Source organism: Megalobrama amblycephala, linkage group LG6 (genome assembly GCF_018812025.1).
Source record: "Megalobrama amblycephala isolate DHTTF-2021 linkage group LG6, ASM1881202v1, whole genome shotgun sequence".
Taxonomy (NCBI): domain Eukaryota; kingdom Metazoa; phylum Chordata; class Actinopteri; order Cypriniformes; family Xenocyprididae; genus Megalobrama; species Megalobrama amblycephala.
In genome coordinates, this window is record NC_063049.1 from 43,031,438 (window position 1) to 43,050,192 (window position 18,755).

Below are 18,755 nucleotides of genomic sequence, written 5' to 3' on the forward strand. Positions count from 1 at the left end.
TATAACTCGCAATTCTGACTTTATAACAATTCTGACTTTATATCTCGCAATTCTGACTTTATAACAATTCTGACTTTATAACTCGCAATTCTGACTTTATAACAATTCTGACTTTATATCTCGCAATTCTGACTTTATAACAATTCTGACTTTATAACTCGCAATTCTGACTTTATAACAATTCTGACTTTATATCTCACAATTCTGACTTTATAACAATTCTGACTTTATAACTCGCAATTCTGACTTTATATCACGCAATAAAGTCAGAAATTGTGAGATAAAGTTGCAATTACCTTTTTTATTTTTCATTTAGTGGCAGAGACAAGCTTCCATAATAAATGCCACTTTTGGCTCTGACTTACATTTCTGAGAGGTCTGAGCGTGTGCAGTAAACTTCCTCTCGGGGATCTCTGCTCCAGCTGCTCTCCCTTTTCTTGAGCTTCACCCTCTGCCGTTGGCTCCAGCGTCCTCTTGGCGGCGGGCGGCGTTCCCTCACACGTGCTCAGCAGCGAGTAATGTGGGAGTTGGGGGTGGCTGGGAGCGGACGGCATCTCCTGGCAGTGCATGCAGCCGGGGAACGGATGCGCCTGGCAGCAGGGGCAAAGTGGCCCGGGACCGGAGCCGACGGCTGGAGGTATGGAGGACCTGCGGTGGCGGGAATCTGCGTCCACCGCGGTGGAAATGAGATCAGGACTGGAGCCGGACAGCCTCCGTTGAAGGTGGTCTGTCTGCGGGCTGCGGAGGGCAGCAGCTGGGCCGAAGTAGCGCAGGTTGTTGGCACACGTGGCCACGGCGTTCTCACGGTTCTTCAGCGGGATGAGGGGACCCTCGGGTGGAGGGTGATGATGGTGGGGATGGTAACTTTGCTCCTGTAAGGGTTGCTGTTCTTCTGAGGGACCCGAATTGGGCTTCAGCGCACCCAGGAAATCATTGTGGCTGCCCTTGCTGTTCGCCCTCCGGTGGCGAGGTTTACTGCGGTACCGGGTTTTTCCAGGCGGGGTGGACACTTTTGGGCTTCCTGACAGTGGTGACGGAGCAGGAAGAGGCTCGACGCTGGGAATGCCATCGGAGCGCAGCAGATCAGGTCTGCAGGAGATCACATGCACGAGGTTAATGTGCTTATGAAGAATTCATGACGGATACCATTTCATTTGGCACAGTATCGCTGACTTTAACTACAAATTACCCAACCATGTTTGCATATTCACAGAAAAGTATTACAAATAAAAAGAGACATTAATCAAACGAGATCTTTGAGAGCAGATTTTTTTTTTTTTTTTCACACTTATTTCAGTAAAACGGCGTCTGGCTCACATGATATCGCTTAAACCAGGGATTTTTTACAGTCAAACCACTTTGAAGTGTTTTATATTGATTGCTTTTATTTTTTAAATAATTTTTATTATTATTAATTTTAATTAAACACATTAAACACAAGCATGCTCATGGTTCTCTAATGTTGGTTAATGTTCACATGACATGCAGATAAACATAAAATATTTAATCTTTTTTTAGTAAGTATTTATTTCGACTTTATTTTCATTTTTTAGTTTGTATTTTTAAATAAATTATTAATTAAATAATTTATAATTATTAATTTATTTATGATGAGCTTTTCATTTTAAGATGATTATTTTTATAAATATTTTTTTATTATTTATATTATTATTTTAATGCTTTTTTATTTTAGTTAATTACATTTTTGTTAATTATTCACTACATTAATGTTTCATTTATATATTATGTATTTTTTTTAGATATATTTCATTATATATAATTTTAATTATTTTATTATTATTCTTTTTTAAATAATTATTAATTTAATTTAATTTAATTTAATTTAATGGAAACTCCACCTCACCTTTAAATAATTATTAATTTACTTTATTAAATTAAAATGAATTATTCACTTTTCATCAACTCACGAACCCCTTGCAGTTCCCTCATGAACCCCTAGGGATCGTGAACCCCAGTTTGGGAATCCCTAATGTTAGTTAATGTTCACATGATACGCACAAAAACAAATGATTAAACAATTAATTATTTATTTAATTTATTACTTTAATTTTTATTAATTATACGCTTTTCATTTTAAGATTTATTTATATTATTTATTATTTTAGTATTTTAATGATTTTTTTTATTTTAGTTAATTTAATTTTGTATTAATTATTCACTTTACATTAATGTTTCATTTATATTTATTATTATTTATTTTTTAAGATTTTTAATTAAACATTAAAAACATGCATATCCACGGTTCTCTAATGTTGGTTAATGTTCACATGACATGCAGATAAATAAAATATTATAATTTTTTTTTTAGTAAGTGTTTTATTTTGACTATTTAATTTTTTTTTATTATGTATTTTTAAAACAATTATTAACTAAATAATTTATAATTATTAATTTATTTACTTTATTTTATTAATAATGAACTTTTCATTTTTTATAAATATTTTTTATTATTTATATTTATTATTTTAATGATTTTATTTATTTTTAAATATATTTTTATTATTGATATTTATTATTTTTAATAAATTATTAATGTATTTTAATAACTTTATTTAATTCATTTTAATCATTTTTAATTATTTTTTTTTTTTTTGTATGATTTATTATTTAATTTAATCATTAATTTATTTACTTTATTTTTAATGAATTATTCTCTTTTCATCAACTCCTGCAGTTCCCTCTTGAACCCCCAGGGGTCGTGAACACCAATTTGTGAACCCCAAGCATTTGATATAAACACAACAAACGGCACACAAGTCTTCACGGATCGCTCACCTCTTCGGCTGCTGTGTCCCAGGCTTATGGTTCATGCCACTCTTTTTCTTGATGAGCTTCTCAACAGCATTGGGCCGCACAATGGGCCGCACCAGGTGTCGTTTGTACGTGCCGGGGTACTTCTTCTCCACAGCCTGCTCCCTCCTGCAGGAACACATGGGAAACATTCAGATCTCAACCAAACCAGATTTGTGGTAGTAAAAGCAGAAGTAAGATCACCGTGTGCTCGTTCAGTGAAAATGTGGGTCATGGAAATTCTGGCATGAACTGCACGAGCCGGGTCGAGGTTTAAGCAGATTAGATTTAATTAGAGTTTCAGAGAGACGTCTGCGTTCAGGCACAGACGGTGTCAAAGTTCAGACTCATTACAGCCTTTCATTAATAATTTCATGCCAATAAGCAGAAAGAGAGATGCACACAGCACAAACGGCATTGGAAAAGCATGTTCAGAACTACCATATACTGCAGAATATGAGGAGTAACGAAGAACGTTTGAGAACTTACTTGAGCAGCTCTTTCTCCCGCACCTCCAGCTGTAGCATGATAGCGCTGAGCTCCATGTACAGATTATTGGCACGCTCCAGTTTCCTCTCGTAATGCTCTCGGATGTCCAGAGCATGTCTGAAAGACACAGAGACAGTGAGAATGGAGAGAGACACACAGTGATGGCATGAGGTCTGTTCTCTCTCGTCTCTCTCACCGCAGCTCGTCTCTTCTGCGTCGAATGAGCTCCTCGTCGAGTCGATGGATGCAGGTTCCTTCGCTCTTGATCTTCTCGAAATGCTTCTTCACCTCTTCTCTCCAATTCGCCTGTCACAGACAGTGTTGTTATTGTTAACTACATTAAAAAATTCAGTCACTGAAATTAAGCTAAAATAAAATATAAATATTAGATAAAAAAAAAAAAACGTAAAATGAAAAACTTAAATTAGAAATGCTGACTTGGCAACTAAATGAAATAAGTTTTAAGAACTAAAAACACAAATTTATATTAAAAAGAAAACTAATAAAAATGTCAAAAGCACATAAATTAAACTAAAATGAAATGAAAACATAAAATATAAAAATAAAAGATGATTAAAAAGACAATTTTATATTGATTGCTTTTATTTTACAATTATTTTTATAAAAAAAAAAAAATTAAACATTTGCATATTCACAGTTCTCTAATGTTGGGTAATTTTCACATGATATGCAGGTAAACAAATAAAATATTTAATCTTTTTTTACTTTAAGTGTTTTTTAAGTGTCACTTTAAGTGTTTTATTTTAACTTTTTATTTTACATTTTTTTATTTATTTTTTAAAAACAATTATTAATTAAATAATTTAGAATTATTAATTTATTTAATTTATTACTTTAATTTTTATTAATTATGAGCTTTTCATTTTAAGAATATTATTTCTATTTTTTTATAAATATATTTCTATTTATATTAATGATTTTTTTATTTTAATTAATAAATAATTATTCACATTTCATTAATGTTTCATTTATATCATTAATTTTTTTAAATATATTGATATATTTATTATTTAATAAATTCATATATTTTAATAACTTTATATAATTAATTTGTAATTATTTCTTTTCATTTTTAAAATTATTTTATTATTATTATTATTATTATTATTATATTATTATTATTTAAATGATTTTTTTATTTACGTTATTTATTATTTAATTTAATGACAAAAGCACATAAATTAAACTAAAATGAAATGAAAACAGAATATATAAAAATAATAGATGAATAAAAATATTAAATATTAAATATTATATATGGTCTCTCTTTTAGTACTTTTGGCAGAAGAAAAACCAGAAACTCATGAGTCTGAGACTGATTCATAAGTCCTTTTGACTCTTTTTGATTCATTACAGTGAACTGACTCAAGAGTCATTTGTTCATGAATCACACAACCATTTTCATGCTGCATGTTTGTTGTTGCAACCAATTTATAATTTTAATTGATAAGAAATAATTGGAAAAGTGCTTCATGTTTCTTTTGCCCTTCTCCATTACTGAAGACCTCTGAATGACACAATGACTCTTTCTGGATGGACTACTGTAAGCGGACATCAAGATTTCCTCACCTGAGATTTGAAGTAGGTCTCCTGTGGCGTCCCAAGCACATCGGCAGAGGCGATATCTAGATGTAGAAGGATCTGCCTGAAGGACGGACGGTTTCTGGGTTTACCTTGCCTGCAGGAATAAGAACAACACCATCTCACCCAACCAATAAAACCTCATTTCACAGAACATTCTGATTGGCCAAATCTCAGCATTCTGTGGTCAGAAATCTATCTTTGCAACACCCAGAACACCCTAACAAGAGAGACTGAATCAAACTTCAAGCTTTTAAAATTACATCAAACATAAAAACTTCAGATTTCACATGTTCAACTACTTGATGACATGGAGTCTCACCAGGTCTGTTTCATAAGGATCTTGAAGCCGTCGGGACAGGTGGACGGCACAGGCAGATGGAGGCTGTTACTCCCGACGCCCCAGATAATGGCAGAGGAGTCCACGTCCTTATAGGGGATCTCACCGGTCAGCAGCTCCCATAACACCACACCAAACGACCTGCAAACACACACAAATCAGCTTCTACAGGCACTACATACACACCCTTCTAAAGCTTGTGGTTGGTGAGAATTTTTAATGTCTTTGAAAGAAGTCTCTCCTGCTCACCAAGGCATTTAGTTGATCAAAAACACAGTAAAAAATTGTGAAATATTATTACGGTCACCGTTATGTTCTGCTAGTTTCTGTCTTCATGGACTTTCAGTTTGTTTTCATTCATCATGTGTCCTGGGTTTCCATCATTATTAGTTCATATGTGTCAGCTGTGTTCTATTAATTATCCTCATTAGTATTCACTACTGTGTTTATTCTGTGTATATTCTTCATTAAACCTTCATATTGGAATTATATTCGTCTTCTTCGTCTACCTGCCTGCAACCAACTGTGACAGAAGATCGGACCACCCAAAATGCACGACCGGGCCAAGTTTGTCGTCATGGATCAGGAGAGCACCAATTTTTTTTAACCTTTCTGTTCATTTTTGTCGTCTTGCCATCAGCAGCCCGTTCGATGACGAGACTCAGAAGACCTTGTTCTGGATCAGGACAACTTTCCACTAACCTATCGACCTCCCAGACACCACAGGACTGAACTGGAGAGAGACCATCATCAGGTGACTGGACAGTGTCCAGCCGTTTCACCACCAGCAAGCGTGGAGAAGTCACGTGAGCCGGGCCCCCCGCAGACCGAGCGGCACCACCTTCCACGACGAGTGAGCCAGTGCCCGAGGAATGGGGAACAGAGCTTGCCATTGCCCCGGAAGCAGTGCCCCAGCGAGGATCTGACCAAGGGTGTGAGCCCGAGACACCTGCGGCCGAGGGAACTGAAACGAAGGACTGGCTGAAGGGGACTTGTCAACTCCCACCCTATACCACCCGATATCTAATTCATCTGTATGATACAAAGAGAAATGTGAGAACTGGGAATTATTTCTTGCTCTATCCTGTGTGAAATGTGTCATGATTACCTTTATCCTCTCAAGTCTTTTTTCATCGCCACCAGTCCCGTCGCTGCCGGATGCTTGCAGCCCTGCGCCGTCTCTGGGGATTCCCTGCAATGACGCTGAGCAACCACCATCAGCGCCTATCCAGGAGGATCCTTCAGCTCCACCTCCGGCCTCGGATCCCTTCGTTCCATCTCGGTCCGTCGACCTGTCGGCTCCTCCCAGCTTCGGCTCCACCAGAGACTCTCAACCCCTTTTCCTCCATGCACGAACCAGGTGCTAGTTCAGAGCTAGTGCTATTGCCAGTTTGGAGCTGGTTGAACTGACGAGCCTTCCAAGAACCGGTTTGACTTTCCACGGGCTATAGAACCAGCACAGAGCCAGATCTTACGTCACTGTATACGTCTGATCTTTCACAGCAGCGCCAAACACAAACACACCAAGCTTGTTCGAGATGCGTCGTCTTCTCGCAGACAGATCGGCACATGACATCAAAGCACCGCGAGAGTGATCCAAAAGGAGTCGTATGCTCTACAAAGGCTCCCGCGGCACTCCGATGTCACATGCCGATCGGTCCGCGCAGCTCCGACGCATCTCGAACAAGCCTTCCATCAACAATGCCAGAGGTTTTGTTACTATTGATGCTAAACACGGCTTGCCGTAATTTGTATAGACGGAGGTTATCGAGCCGCTATTTCAAAAATGGTGGTCACAAGTTTCTTGTTGGTCATGGTAACCCCGCCCCTGATGCAAGCGGTACTTACTTCTAAACCAGCAAGGTTTTGGTGCTACTTATGAACCACTTTTCCTGGTTTAGAGCTTTGGGTGTCGAAAGACAAAGAACTGATTTGAAACTAGGCTCTGGCTCCAAACCAGCACTCAAACTGACTTAGTGGAAAAGGGGTATGAGTCTAGTGGCTCCGCCGGGTTCCCTCGTCCCACCGGCATCGCCTTGGACAGTCGTCACACCACTTCCGCCATGGACTTATGGCTGCTGCGCTCCGTCCCTCCACCCCTTTGGCTGCAACAGCTTCCTCTTCTCTGTTGGTATTACCTCTGTCCTTGCTCACACCGTCGTCGCCCCAGCCCTCGGGTACTCTGGCTCCACCGGCTCCACCTACGACGGTCTTTGCTGCGACATCGCCTGAGTCTCCTGCACCAGCGATGTCGCTCAGCTCCCTCGACCCTCGGTCTGCGCCTGCGAATCCACCAGCTCTGTCAGCCAAGTCAGATGTCATCAGCCAAGCCAGCAACATCTTGGCTTCTCCGTCCCTCGTCTCCGCCATGGGCTGTCGGCACTGGGAAGCTCTGGGTCTGTGCCATCAGCCAGCCACCATTATCGCTGCCAGGGTCTCATCGCCCTACCATCTCCATCCCTTCTCCACATCCTGCCATCATCCCTCCACGCCTGCCTCTCACCATCACCTCGTCCACCTCCAAAGCCCCCTCCGGCCCTCCCTCTGTTGTTCCGTTATGGCGTGAGGTCGCGCCTTGCCGGAGGGGGGTGTGATGTCACCGTTATGTTCTGTTAGTTTTTGTCTTCATGGACTTTCAGTTTGTTTTCTTTAATCACGTGTCCTGGGTTTCAGTCATTATTAGTTCATATTTGTCAGCTGTGTTCTATTAATTATCCTCATTTGTATTCACAACTTAAAGGCGTCTGAGACAAATTTTGAGAATCCTAAAAGATTCCTATAATCTTAGGCTAAAATCTATGTTCACGGACAGCCGATTAATGACCGTTGCGATCAAATCTTACCTCGGACGAAATTCTGGCAGTGTCAGAAGATCTCATACGACGAATGTCAAATTGTCTTCGTTTTTCAAGACTTAAGTTGTTCATTCTCCTGCACTCCTTGCCCGATATACGTTACAGTTAGTGTGTGTTGCCCAGGCTGTCTGTGTATTCAGTGTATATTCTTCATATTGGAATTATATTAGTCTTCTTCGTCTACCTGCCTGCAACCACCCGTGACGATCACAATTTCAAATAAGTGTTCTATGTGAATATATTGTAAAATGCAATTTATTCCTGTGATCAAAGCTGAATTTCCAGCATCATTACTCTAGTCTTCAGTGTCACATGATCCTTCAGAAATCATTCTAATATGCTGATTTGCTGCTCAAGAAACATTTCTGATTCTGTTGCAAACAGCCTTATATTTTTGGAAACTCGTGACATGTTTTAGTTTCCAGGACTCTTTGATGAATAGAAAGTTGAAAAGAACAGCATTTATTTGTAAAATATTTTTTTTGTAACATTATAAATGTCTTTACTGTCACTTTTGATCAGTTACATACATTGGTCCCATGAAGTGACATAAATCACACTCAAACATGACTGAACGTCACTGCATTAGTTCACACTCACCAGATGTCTACTTTCTCCGACACCGGCTCATTCCGGATCACTTCAGGGGCCATCCAGGCTACCGTACCCGCAAAGGACATCTTCATACTCTTGTCACTGAGCTCTTTAGATGTTCCAAAGTCTGAAATCTTCACGCCGTCATTTTGAGTGACTAGCACACTGCAATTGAAAACACACACTCAGAGATGATCGAATGGCAATGTGGAAAATGTTGCACTTATACATATTAAATCTATGGATGGGAATCAATAAAAATTCAACTGTTTTGGTTATAATTTCAACCATTCAGATTTCTTAATAGTTTTATTAACAACTCTTTTAGTACTTTAGAAGAATCAAACCAGTAACAAGTCTGAGACTGATTTGTGACCAATTCATTATGATGAAAGAGTCTGAACTGAGACTCACTTTGGTGACTTGAGGTCTCTGTGGATGATCTTGTGGAGGTGCAGGTAGTTCATGCCGCTGGCGATCCCTGAAGCCCAGTCAACCAGCAGCCGTGGTGTGATCTTACGACCAGCCCTGAGAACCTCGTACAGCTGCCCTTGTGCACAATACTCCATGATGATGCAGTAACATGGGGCCTGCGTGCACACACCCCTAAGAGACAACACCACAGGCTTCAGTTGCGTTCACTGCACTGTCAAACTTTCTTTAGATTATTTCCAAGAAGGCCCACTTTAAAGTATTAGTTCACTTCAGAATTAAAAATTTCCTGATAATTTACTCACCCCCATGTCATCAAAGATGTTCATGTCTTTCTTTAATTTCAGTCTAAAAGAAATGAAGGTTTTTGAGGAAAACATTCCAGGATTTTTCTCCATATAGTGGACTTCACTGGGGTTCAATGGCTTGAAGGTCCAAATGTCAGTTTCAGTGCAGCTTCAAAGAGCTCTACATGATCCCAGACGAGGAATAAGAGTCTTATCTAGAGAAACGAAAGGTCACGTGTGACGTAGGCTTTGTAGACACTTGCTCAGTACTTCCGCCTACGTCACGCGTGACCTTTCCAACCTGATTACGTAATGCGTGGCGCATCGCAGAGCAGTACAAGACGAGCATTTGTGGTTAAAAAGTATAATTTTTTTTATTTTTTTTAGAAAATGAGCAATGGTTTCTCTAGATAAGACTCTTATTCCTCGTCTGGGATCATGTAGAGCTCTTTGAAGCTGCACTGAAACTGACAGTTGGAACTTCATCCCATTGAACCCCAGTGAAGTCCACTATATGGAGAAAAATCCTGGATTTTTTCCCCCTCAAAAACCTTCATTTCTTTTCAACTAAAGAAGACATAAACATCTTGGATAACATGGGGGTGAGTAAATTATCAGGACATTTTAATTCTGAAGTGAACAACTCCTTTAAGAAGTAAATTTGAACTTTTTTTTTGAAGAATTTTTTTTTGTGGATCCGGCCCCTGAATTCAAAACTAAGCATTTATTGCAACTATCTGGTCCTCCTGCTCGCAGTGTAAAGACACTGTGACGTACTTGAAGCTGATGATGTTGGGGTGCTTCAGCTTGCGGAGGTGTTTGATATCGGTCTCCTTCTGCTCGCGGACTTTCTTGATGGCGACCTCTTCGGAGTGGAACTTTCCGAGGAACACGGCGCCTTGAGCTCCGCTTCCAAGCCACTGCAGCTCAGATATTTCCTCAAATGGCACCTCCCACATATCTACTGACCAATCAGAAAGCACCGTGAATACAATACACAAATCAAAATCACAGCAAAGACCATCAAAAGAAAATTTTCACTGGCCCCACCACCCTGACTGTACTCGTCACTAACCTTGCTGCTGAAGTTTGTACTCAGTCGAGTACGTCTTCCCGATGATATTCCACACGGGTCTCAAACATCCAAACAGCCCCTCCAAGAATCCACCGCTCCCAGTCCCGGCTCTATGAAAGTGCAGTTTGATGTCATCATGTGGGTGGTGGTGCGTGTCGTCCCCGCCATGCTCCATCGGACAACCGCCCTCATCGTTCTTCTCCTCTCCGCCGCTTCCGCAGCCTCCCTGACCGCAGGATCCCGGCGACTCGGCCTCCTCGTGCTCCTGCAGCTGCAGCACACTGTTTTCGAAGTGTCCCTGCTCCCGCGTGGAGTCCTCGCTGAGGGCGGTGCACGGCGGGCTGGTGCCACCCGGCTCGTCATCCCTACAAGGGAGCTGCAGCTGCTGGAGTGGCATGGGAAGCGTGGTGGGCGGAGCGAGGTCTGTGATGATCTGTGGCGGAGGAGGCGGCAGTGGCGGCAGCGCCTGAGGAGAAACGTTGTTGCTGGTTTTCTTCATCGAGTCTCCGACGACTGTGAGCTTGAGCTCTTCCTTCAGCTTCCCCACCAGCAGGCTGGGACAAGATGTCCAGGACAGCACCTCCGGGGAGCTTCCCATGGTGCTGTGCGTGTGCATGGGCAGACGCCCTCCTCACCCGACGGGAAATGAGTGACAAGGCTTTACGGATGACTTCTGTTGGGGTTTATGACACACCTGCAGGAGGAAGACAGAGAGAGAAGAATGTCATCACTAGGGGTGTGATGAGACGGTTAGCTCACGAGATGAGATGAGATTTTTACACAGTATTTTTAAGAAATCCTCAATGATGAAATGCATGACTAGAAAATTTGTCTGCAGGTGCATTTGAAATGGTTTAACTAATCATCTTCGAGTTCTAGTTTCTGAGTATGAATTATATGCATTGAAAGACAACAATATACAAGCACTGTAAAAGGTTTTGCCATACTCAACTGACTCCTGTATGATTTCAGTCTCTTCAGACGTTACTGTACATGATTTATGAGCTTCTACAACTTTTGACCTCCTAACTGAACTCCTTTCCACATTGATCATAGAAATAAAAACAGTATAAATAAAAATGAATAACAGAGTTTCTCTTAGTCTCTTAGTCGTGCAACCATAATCGAAGTACTCTTTTAATATTCAAAGTGAAAATAGAGATCCAATTTTTCTTCAAGCATGATAGAGAGCTGAGAAATGGTTACAACTACACAGCCCAGCCTAAGATAGTTTTCATATTGGGAGATATTTGCATGCATCAGGGAGCTGCTTTCAAAATGTGGGGTATTGAAATCGTGTTTGAATGCACGCTCGCGTTTTACTTTCGCTTTCTATTTCGCGATTGCACGTACTACGTGAACTCTGATTCCTGCTGCACTACGTACGACTCTGCAGCTCGTGTTGGATGAGCTGGATGAGATTGAAGTGACCGTTATCCAATTGAATTAAATTGATTTTATTTCTATAAAAAGCAAAATGACAGTGGAGACGTAATGTAAACATAGTGGTGGCATATTATATATCTATCGTGTCACACCTTTAGTCATCACATTTCTGCATTTAAAAACAGATTGACCTTTTTTTTTTTGATACAAAAAAAAAAAGTTTTAAAACTGCAACAGAATAAGATGCTGAAAAAACCCACAAAACGATGAGACATGAGTGCACAGGACATTTCAAACGTTTCAAAATTTTGTAACATTATAAATGTCTTAACTGTAATTTTTTTTTATCAATTTAATGCATCCTTGCAGGATATAAGTATTAATTTCTTTCTAAAAAAAAAATAATTTCTTACATATGCATACACTGTGTTCCAAATTATTATGCAAGTGACATATCAGTAGGATTTCAGTACAATAAAAATTCAGATTTTAGTTTTTCTAAGAAAGTCTTTTTAGATAACTGGTATCAATCTCAGACAAAATAATTTGCCAGGTCTATGGAAACCCTACTTAGAGGTTGTTCCACATTATTAAGCAAGTCACAGTTCTCATGCAATATGGAGAGGAAGAAAGATCTTTCTGAAGATGAAAAGCATGAAATGGTGCAATGTTGTGCAAAAGGCATGAAAACAACTAATATTGTGTGAAAACTGAATGGTGATTATCGAATTATCAGAAGATTTGTGAGTGATTTAGAGCACAGCAGAACTCGGTCAGATAAAGGCTTATTAAGGAAAGTTCCTGTCAAAAAAATTTATTGTATTAAAAGGGCAGCTATAAAAAAATCCAGTGTTGAGCAGCAAACAGGTATTTGAAGCTGCTGGTGTCTCTGGAGTCTCAAGAAGCTCTCCATGCAGGCTGGCAGTTGTGCGTAAAGATGCATTTCATCCACTTCAAACCAAACCTCACAAAGAGAAATTGAATTAACTTGTTTGACAAAACTTTCCTTAATAAGCCTTTATCTGACTGAGTTCTGCTGTGCTCTAAATCACTCACAAATCTCATGATGCTTCAATAATCTTCATTCAGTTTCACACAGTATTAGTTGTTTTCATGCCTTTTGCACAACATTGCACCATTTCATGCTTTTCATCTTCAGAAAGATCTTTCTTCCTCCCCATATTTCATGAGAACTGTGACTTGCTTAAAAATGTGGAACAACCTCTAAGTAGGGTTTCCATAGACCTGGCAAATTATTTTGTCTGAGATTGATACCAGTTATCTAAGAAGACATGGATAAACAAACAAAAAAATTAAATCTGAATGCTTATTGTACTGAAATCCTACTGATATGTCACTTGCATAATAATTTGGAACACAATGTAGATGTAAAAAAATAAATATATGTTTTTTAAATGAATTTTGTCACAATGCATTCTGGGACAACCTTCTGTGAAGCATGCATGTGATGCTGCATTAGATTTTAGCAAAAAGAAGATACCTTAAGACACCTAGTGGCAGCTCAGTAGGTTTCAGAACAGAGCTGGAAAACATTCCCGTGTGTGTGTAATGAATTTGTAAAATATAAACACACGTTTTAAACAGCAACTACAGCTCTGACTGCTAAATAAAGACTGAAACAGTTGATCATTTTAATTTCCAATCTCACTGCGCACACAGCGGGAGAGGGATTGGAGGCATTTGCATTAATGATGATTATCTCTTTAGAGATAGAGAGATTCCGGGAAGCCGTCGTTGTGATCCGGCCTCTGTTGATCGACTGTGTTAGTGCTGCTTTGAGATTAAAGCAGAATGAGTATTAGAAGCTCTGAGAGAGAAACATCTGGCACACATCGCTCGCAGCCCACCATCACTCACTCACACACACTCACACACACACACACACACACACACACACACACACACACACACACACACACACACACACACACACTCACACAGAGTCACTGAGGACGAACATCCTATAATCTGCTGCTGTAGTTACGCAAGACCGATTCTCCCAAAACAGGAATAATTTTGGTTGCATTAGTGTCTGAACCAGAGACCAGCATTATGATGTGACTTAATCACTGTGTAAATCACAAAATGCATACAGACCAACAACTGCTCATTTCTATTTCTACATTTTAGAATAACAGTGAAAGGATGAAAACTCAAATGGAGATCTGGGAATGATTTAGTGATCAAAATATGTGACAAAAAATATTTATATATTATTATAATAATAATAATAATAATAATATTATATTAATACAGTCAAAACATAAAATTATTCAGATTTTTGATATTTTTGATATATTTTAACTAGTGGGTGCAGGACACTATTGATTTATGTGATTTATGTATGTGTGATGATAGCAAAATAAAAATAAAACTGTGACATATTATACCCAAAAATTCTTCATACAGTGGACTACCAGTAAAAATGATAAAAAAATTGGAAACAAAAAATTATTCAGACACTTTGACCTGACCATGTTTTGCTTAAGTGTTATCTGACATAATTAAGACAATTTTTTCTGACACAGTTTAACTCTGAATAAATGTAGGTGTCTGAATAAATTTTGGATATATATATATATATATATATATATATATATATATATATATATATATATATATATATATATATATATATATAAAAAAATTGTACAATTGTATATATACAAATATATAAAATAAATTATATATATTATAATTAAAAATATTTTTACATTTATATATATATATATATATATATATATATATATATATATATATATATATATATATATATATATATCAGAGTTTCCGCTAGAAAAAAATGGTGCCGAGGTTTCGTTTTCCGGACATTTTGATGATATGCCGGTCAAATATCGCCTCTTAATTAGTCAAGTTGAGGAAAACTGAAAGCAGTTTATGTAACTTAAAAAATGACATAATCAGGCCGTATATGCAACATGTTTATTAGCCTAACTTTAAAATAGACGAAAAAAAAAAAAACATGAACGTCCGATTGGCGTCAATCAACCAATTGTTTTTTACTATGGTTTCACATTTCATAGTTTAACAAACCAACCCCCCTTCCCCACATAAAATATCCGAATATAGCATTGTTTTTACTCAAGCAAACTTAATTATAAACTCAGTATGTCTCATTTAGCTGGTAACATTTAAATTGGCCACCGTGTGAAATGACTCCTTGTCAAATGAACTTGAACAAACAAATGACTAGGCCTATAACATTGTCTCGCATCATTTTTGGCTACTTTTTACGCTTTTTTGCAGTGCTGAATTGTGCAGCTGCCGACTTAAAATCAAAACTTCCCAGTGTCTCTCCACAACTTGCAATGCGCATAACGCCTGTTTCACACATAATCCGTCTGCAGTGCGTATGCGTTGCGTATTTTTGTACGCACCCATGTTAACGGATTAGAGCGTTCACACTGCACGCGGTTGCGGTCCGTCATTGCGTTCCAGGAGCGGTGCGTCTGCAGCAGTGCAGCTATTGTTTACGTACCGAGTCTATTTTTGCTGTGCTGCAAGTGCACAAATGAACATGGATTGACCTGAAATTGTAAAAAAACAAAAAAAAAACAAAGAAATTATGCACATTTAAACTTCTTTGTACATTTAGTACATTACATAAAGATTTTTTTTTTTTTTTTTAATGATTTAACGCCATGCCAGCAACAAGCTATATTCATGCCAAAAGGAAACATTTCAATTTGAACATGGATTGTTGGATACACAGTTCAGTTGTATCATTATTTTTAAAAAATGAACAGTGTTTACTTGCATAATGCGATCAGATATGTTTTTCCCCATCGTTGGAGGGAAACTCGCATCCCAGCAGGCAATGACGTGACAGACTTGGGTAAAGTTAGTTTTATATTCACACATTCGGACATCCGTATTTAATAGCCTTGTTAATCACACTACATTGGACATTCAGTGGACATTCACAAGTAAATATGCCATTAAAACAATACTTGCCTATTTTGATCGACTGTGAAAAATGTTGTAAGTTGACAATCATTGGTTGTCAATATCATGTCGCTGCTTAAAATTCGCAAACATTAATTTATTGCACATTTATTGGAAAGTCTGAATTTATCAGAAGTCCGAATGTGCGAATATAAAACCAACTTTACCCAAGTACGTGACAGGCGGACCAAAACCAACCTATTCAAAAACAAGGTGACATGGATGACACTCGTCTCATCGTTGAGGTGGAAAAACATAAAATTCTGTGTGACCCGCAGAATGTATTGTACAAAGATTTGAATGCGAAGGAAAAGGCATGGGAAGCAGTTTCGTTGACTGTTGGTGTCGACAGCAAGTTTTCAAATCTTTGTGTCATGTTTACGTGTACTAAACTACTCCAGCAACTGTCAATATATAAGCGTAATGAATATAACATTACGCACTGCAAACGTGTGCTGTGTGAAAGCACAATGGCCGCTTCCTGCTTCAGCACTGCATACGGACCGCACACGCACTGCAGATGGATTATGTGTGAAACAGGCGTTACGGTATCAATAAGAGGAGCGGTGTCCGCAGTTAGGGGGGGCGGGGCCGGGATTATTAGGCAGTTTTAATCTGACAATTTGACCGGAGAGATTTAATTTTGTCGGACATTTAATTTTTTTCCCGGCCAATGTCCGGTAATTACCGGACAACGGAAACCCTGATATATATATATATATATATATATATAATTTATACACACATATATATATTTATTTTATATAGTTGTATATATACAATTGTACATTTATTTATTTATTTATTTATTTATTTATTTATTTATTTATTAATAAATAAATAAATAAATAAATGTACAATTGTATATATACAACTATATAAAATAAATATATATATGTGTGTATAAATTATATATATATATATATATATATATATATACAGAAATCATTCTAATATGCTGATTTGATACTCTTTGAATAAACATACATACTTTTTGAATAAAAATTAAAAAAGAACAGCATTTATTCAAAATATAAATCTTTTCTAACAATATAAGTCTTTACTATCACTTTTTATCAATTTAACACATCCTTGCTAAATAAAAGTATTAATTTCTTTCTCAAAAAAAAAGAAAGAAAACAAATTTCTGACCCCAAACTTTTGAACGGTAGTGTATATTGCTACAAAAGATTTCTATTTTAAATAAATGATGTTCTTTTTTAACTTTTTATTCATCAAAGAATCCTGAAAAAGTATCACAGGTTATACAATAATATTAAGCAGCACAACACTGATAATAAATCAGCATATTAGAATGATTTCTGAAGGATCATTGTGACACTGAAGACTGGAGTAATGATGCTGAAAATCCAGCTTTGATCACAGGAATAAATTATATTTTAAAATATATTACAATAGAAAACAGTTATTTTAAAATGTAATAATATTTCACAATATTACAGTTTTTACTGTATTTTTGATCAAATAAATGCAGCCTTAGTGAGCAGAAGACATTTCAAAACATTAAAAATAGTAATGTGTCCAAATAATACACTAACTCACCGGCCCTTTTACACCTGTACATTAGCTACAACTGCTCATTAACATACATTTCTATTATATATATATATATATATATATATATATATATATATATATATATATATATATATATATATATATATATATATATATATATATATATATATATATATATATATATATATATATATATATATATATATATATATATATATATATATATATATATACACACACACACACACACACATAAATATATTATGCAGATTACCCCTTCTTGTTTACTGCAATATTTGCACTGGTGTTTGTTGCTCTTCTCGTGCCCAAACCAAGTTTCTAGCCAAAAGACAGTCTTTTTGTCCTCTGCTTGACACAATCACAGCCAATCAGAAGATGTGTCATGTTGAATGCAGTGTGACTGTAGACATAGAAACCATGCTAAACAAAACCTATAATAAAACGATCTATATTGCGACTCCTGGTCAAAACTTACAGACTGACAAAAGGTTGAGATCGAACAAGAGGGTTTATGTGTAACACACACATGATCCACCTCTGACAGCTGCTGTATTCTCAACAAACTGACCCGTTACTCTGAGTTACCAAAGCAAAACTCAAACAAAACACAGACACATGACCTGGGAAAAGAACAGCTCTGTTTATCCAGTCATTAGAAACACACAGAGAGCCAGAGTGTCTTCAGAAACCTGCCGTGAAACACCAGCAGAACAGCAAAGATCAGAGTCCATCAGAGCTGAGGGTAAGAGGAGAGAGCGGCGACCGGATCAGGACCCGTGCAGCGCTCTTCCACTTCTGATTAGAACCAAAGCTCTGGCTCAGATAAAGCAGATTAATGAGAAACAGGAGAAACACTTTCACCTTAAATCAGCACACACAAACCTCAACACATCTGCTGTTCTTACAGTCAGCTAATTATGATTAGCACATCTCAACCCTACAGCAGCGTACAGCAGTTTCAGATGTTTACATTAACACTATATATCTAAATTATTAATCTTTTCTCTCATGGATGAGAATGTTTTGGCTGCCAACAGATAAATGGCTGATATTCAAAATCCACAATACTTTGTAAAAAGAAAAATTAAAACAAATATAAATAGTTTGTAAGTTAATTTAAACATGCCATAATTATTTTGAAGTCTACTATAGAAAAAGTACTGTATTTGCATAATATATCACAATTCATTAGCGCCAGACGATGGCAAAAGTAACTGAAATTTTTAATAAAGAATTAAATAATCAATATTGGCCAAAACCATTAAAAACAACAACAACAAATGGACTAAAAATAAAAATAATTAAATAAATAACAACAACAATACAATAAATAGACA

General features: G+C 37.4%; 1 protein-coding gene across 5 annotated transcripts in view; it reads right to left on the reverse strand.

Moving 5' to 3' along the window:
* si:ch211-45c16.2 (mitogen-activated protein kinase kinase kinase 13) overlaps positions 1 to 18,755 on the reverse strand; it is a 64,074-nt gene that overhangs the window by 7,929 nt on the left and 37,390 nt on the right. For 3 of the 5 annotated variants that reach the window (XM_048194732.1, XM_048194729.1, XM_048194730.1), the window contains 10 exons: positions 10,486 to 11,179; positions 10,188 to 10,374; positions 9,106 to 9,297; positions 8,698 to 8,856; positions 5,225 to 5,383; positions 4,891 to 4,999; positions 3,497 to 3,606; positions 3,301 to 3,417; positions 2,797 to 2,940; positions 366 to 1,089 (listed from right to left, as the gene is read on the reverse strand). In XM_048194732.1, the coding sequence (XP_048050689.1) occupies positions 366 to 1,089; positions 2,797 to 2,940; positions 3,301 to 3,417; positions 3,497 to 3,606; positions 4,891 to 4,999; positions 5,225 to 5,383; positions 8,698 to 8,856; positions 9,106 to 9,297; positions 10,188 to 10,374; positions 10,486 to 11,101 (2,517 nt within the window). In that variant the 5' untranslated portion in view covers positions 11,102 to 11,179. The remainder of the gene's footprint in view (positions 1 to 365; positions 1,090 to 2,796; positions 2,941 to 3,300; positions 3,418 to 3,496; positions 3,607 to 4,890; positions 5,000 to 5,224; positions 5,384 to 8,697; positions 8,857 to 9,105; positions 9,298 to 10,187; positions 10,375 to 10,485; positions 11,180 to 18,755) is intronic. The other 2 variants (XM_048194733.1, XM_048194731.1) reach the window with 1 other exon arrangement.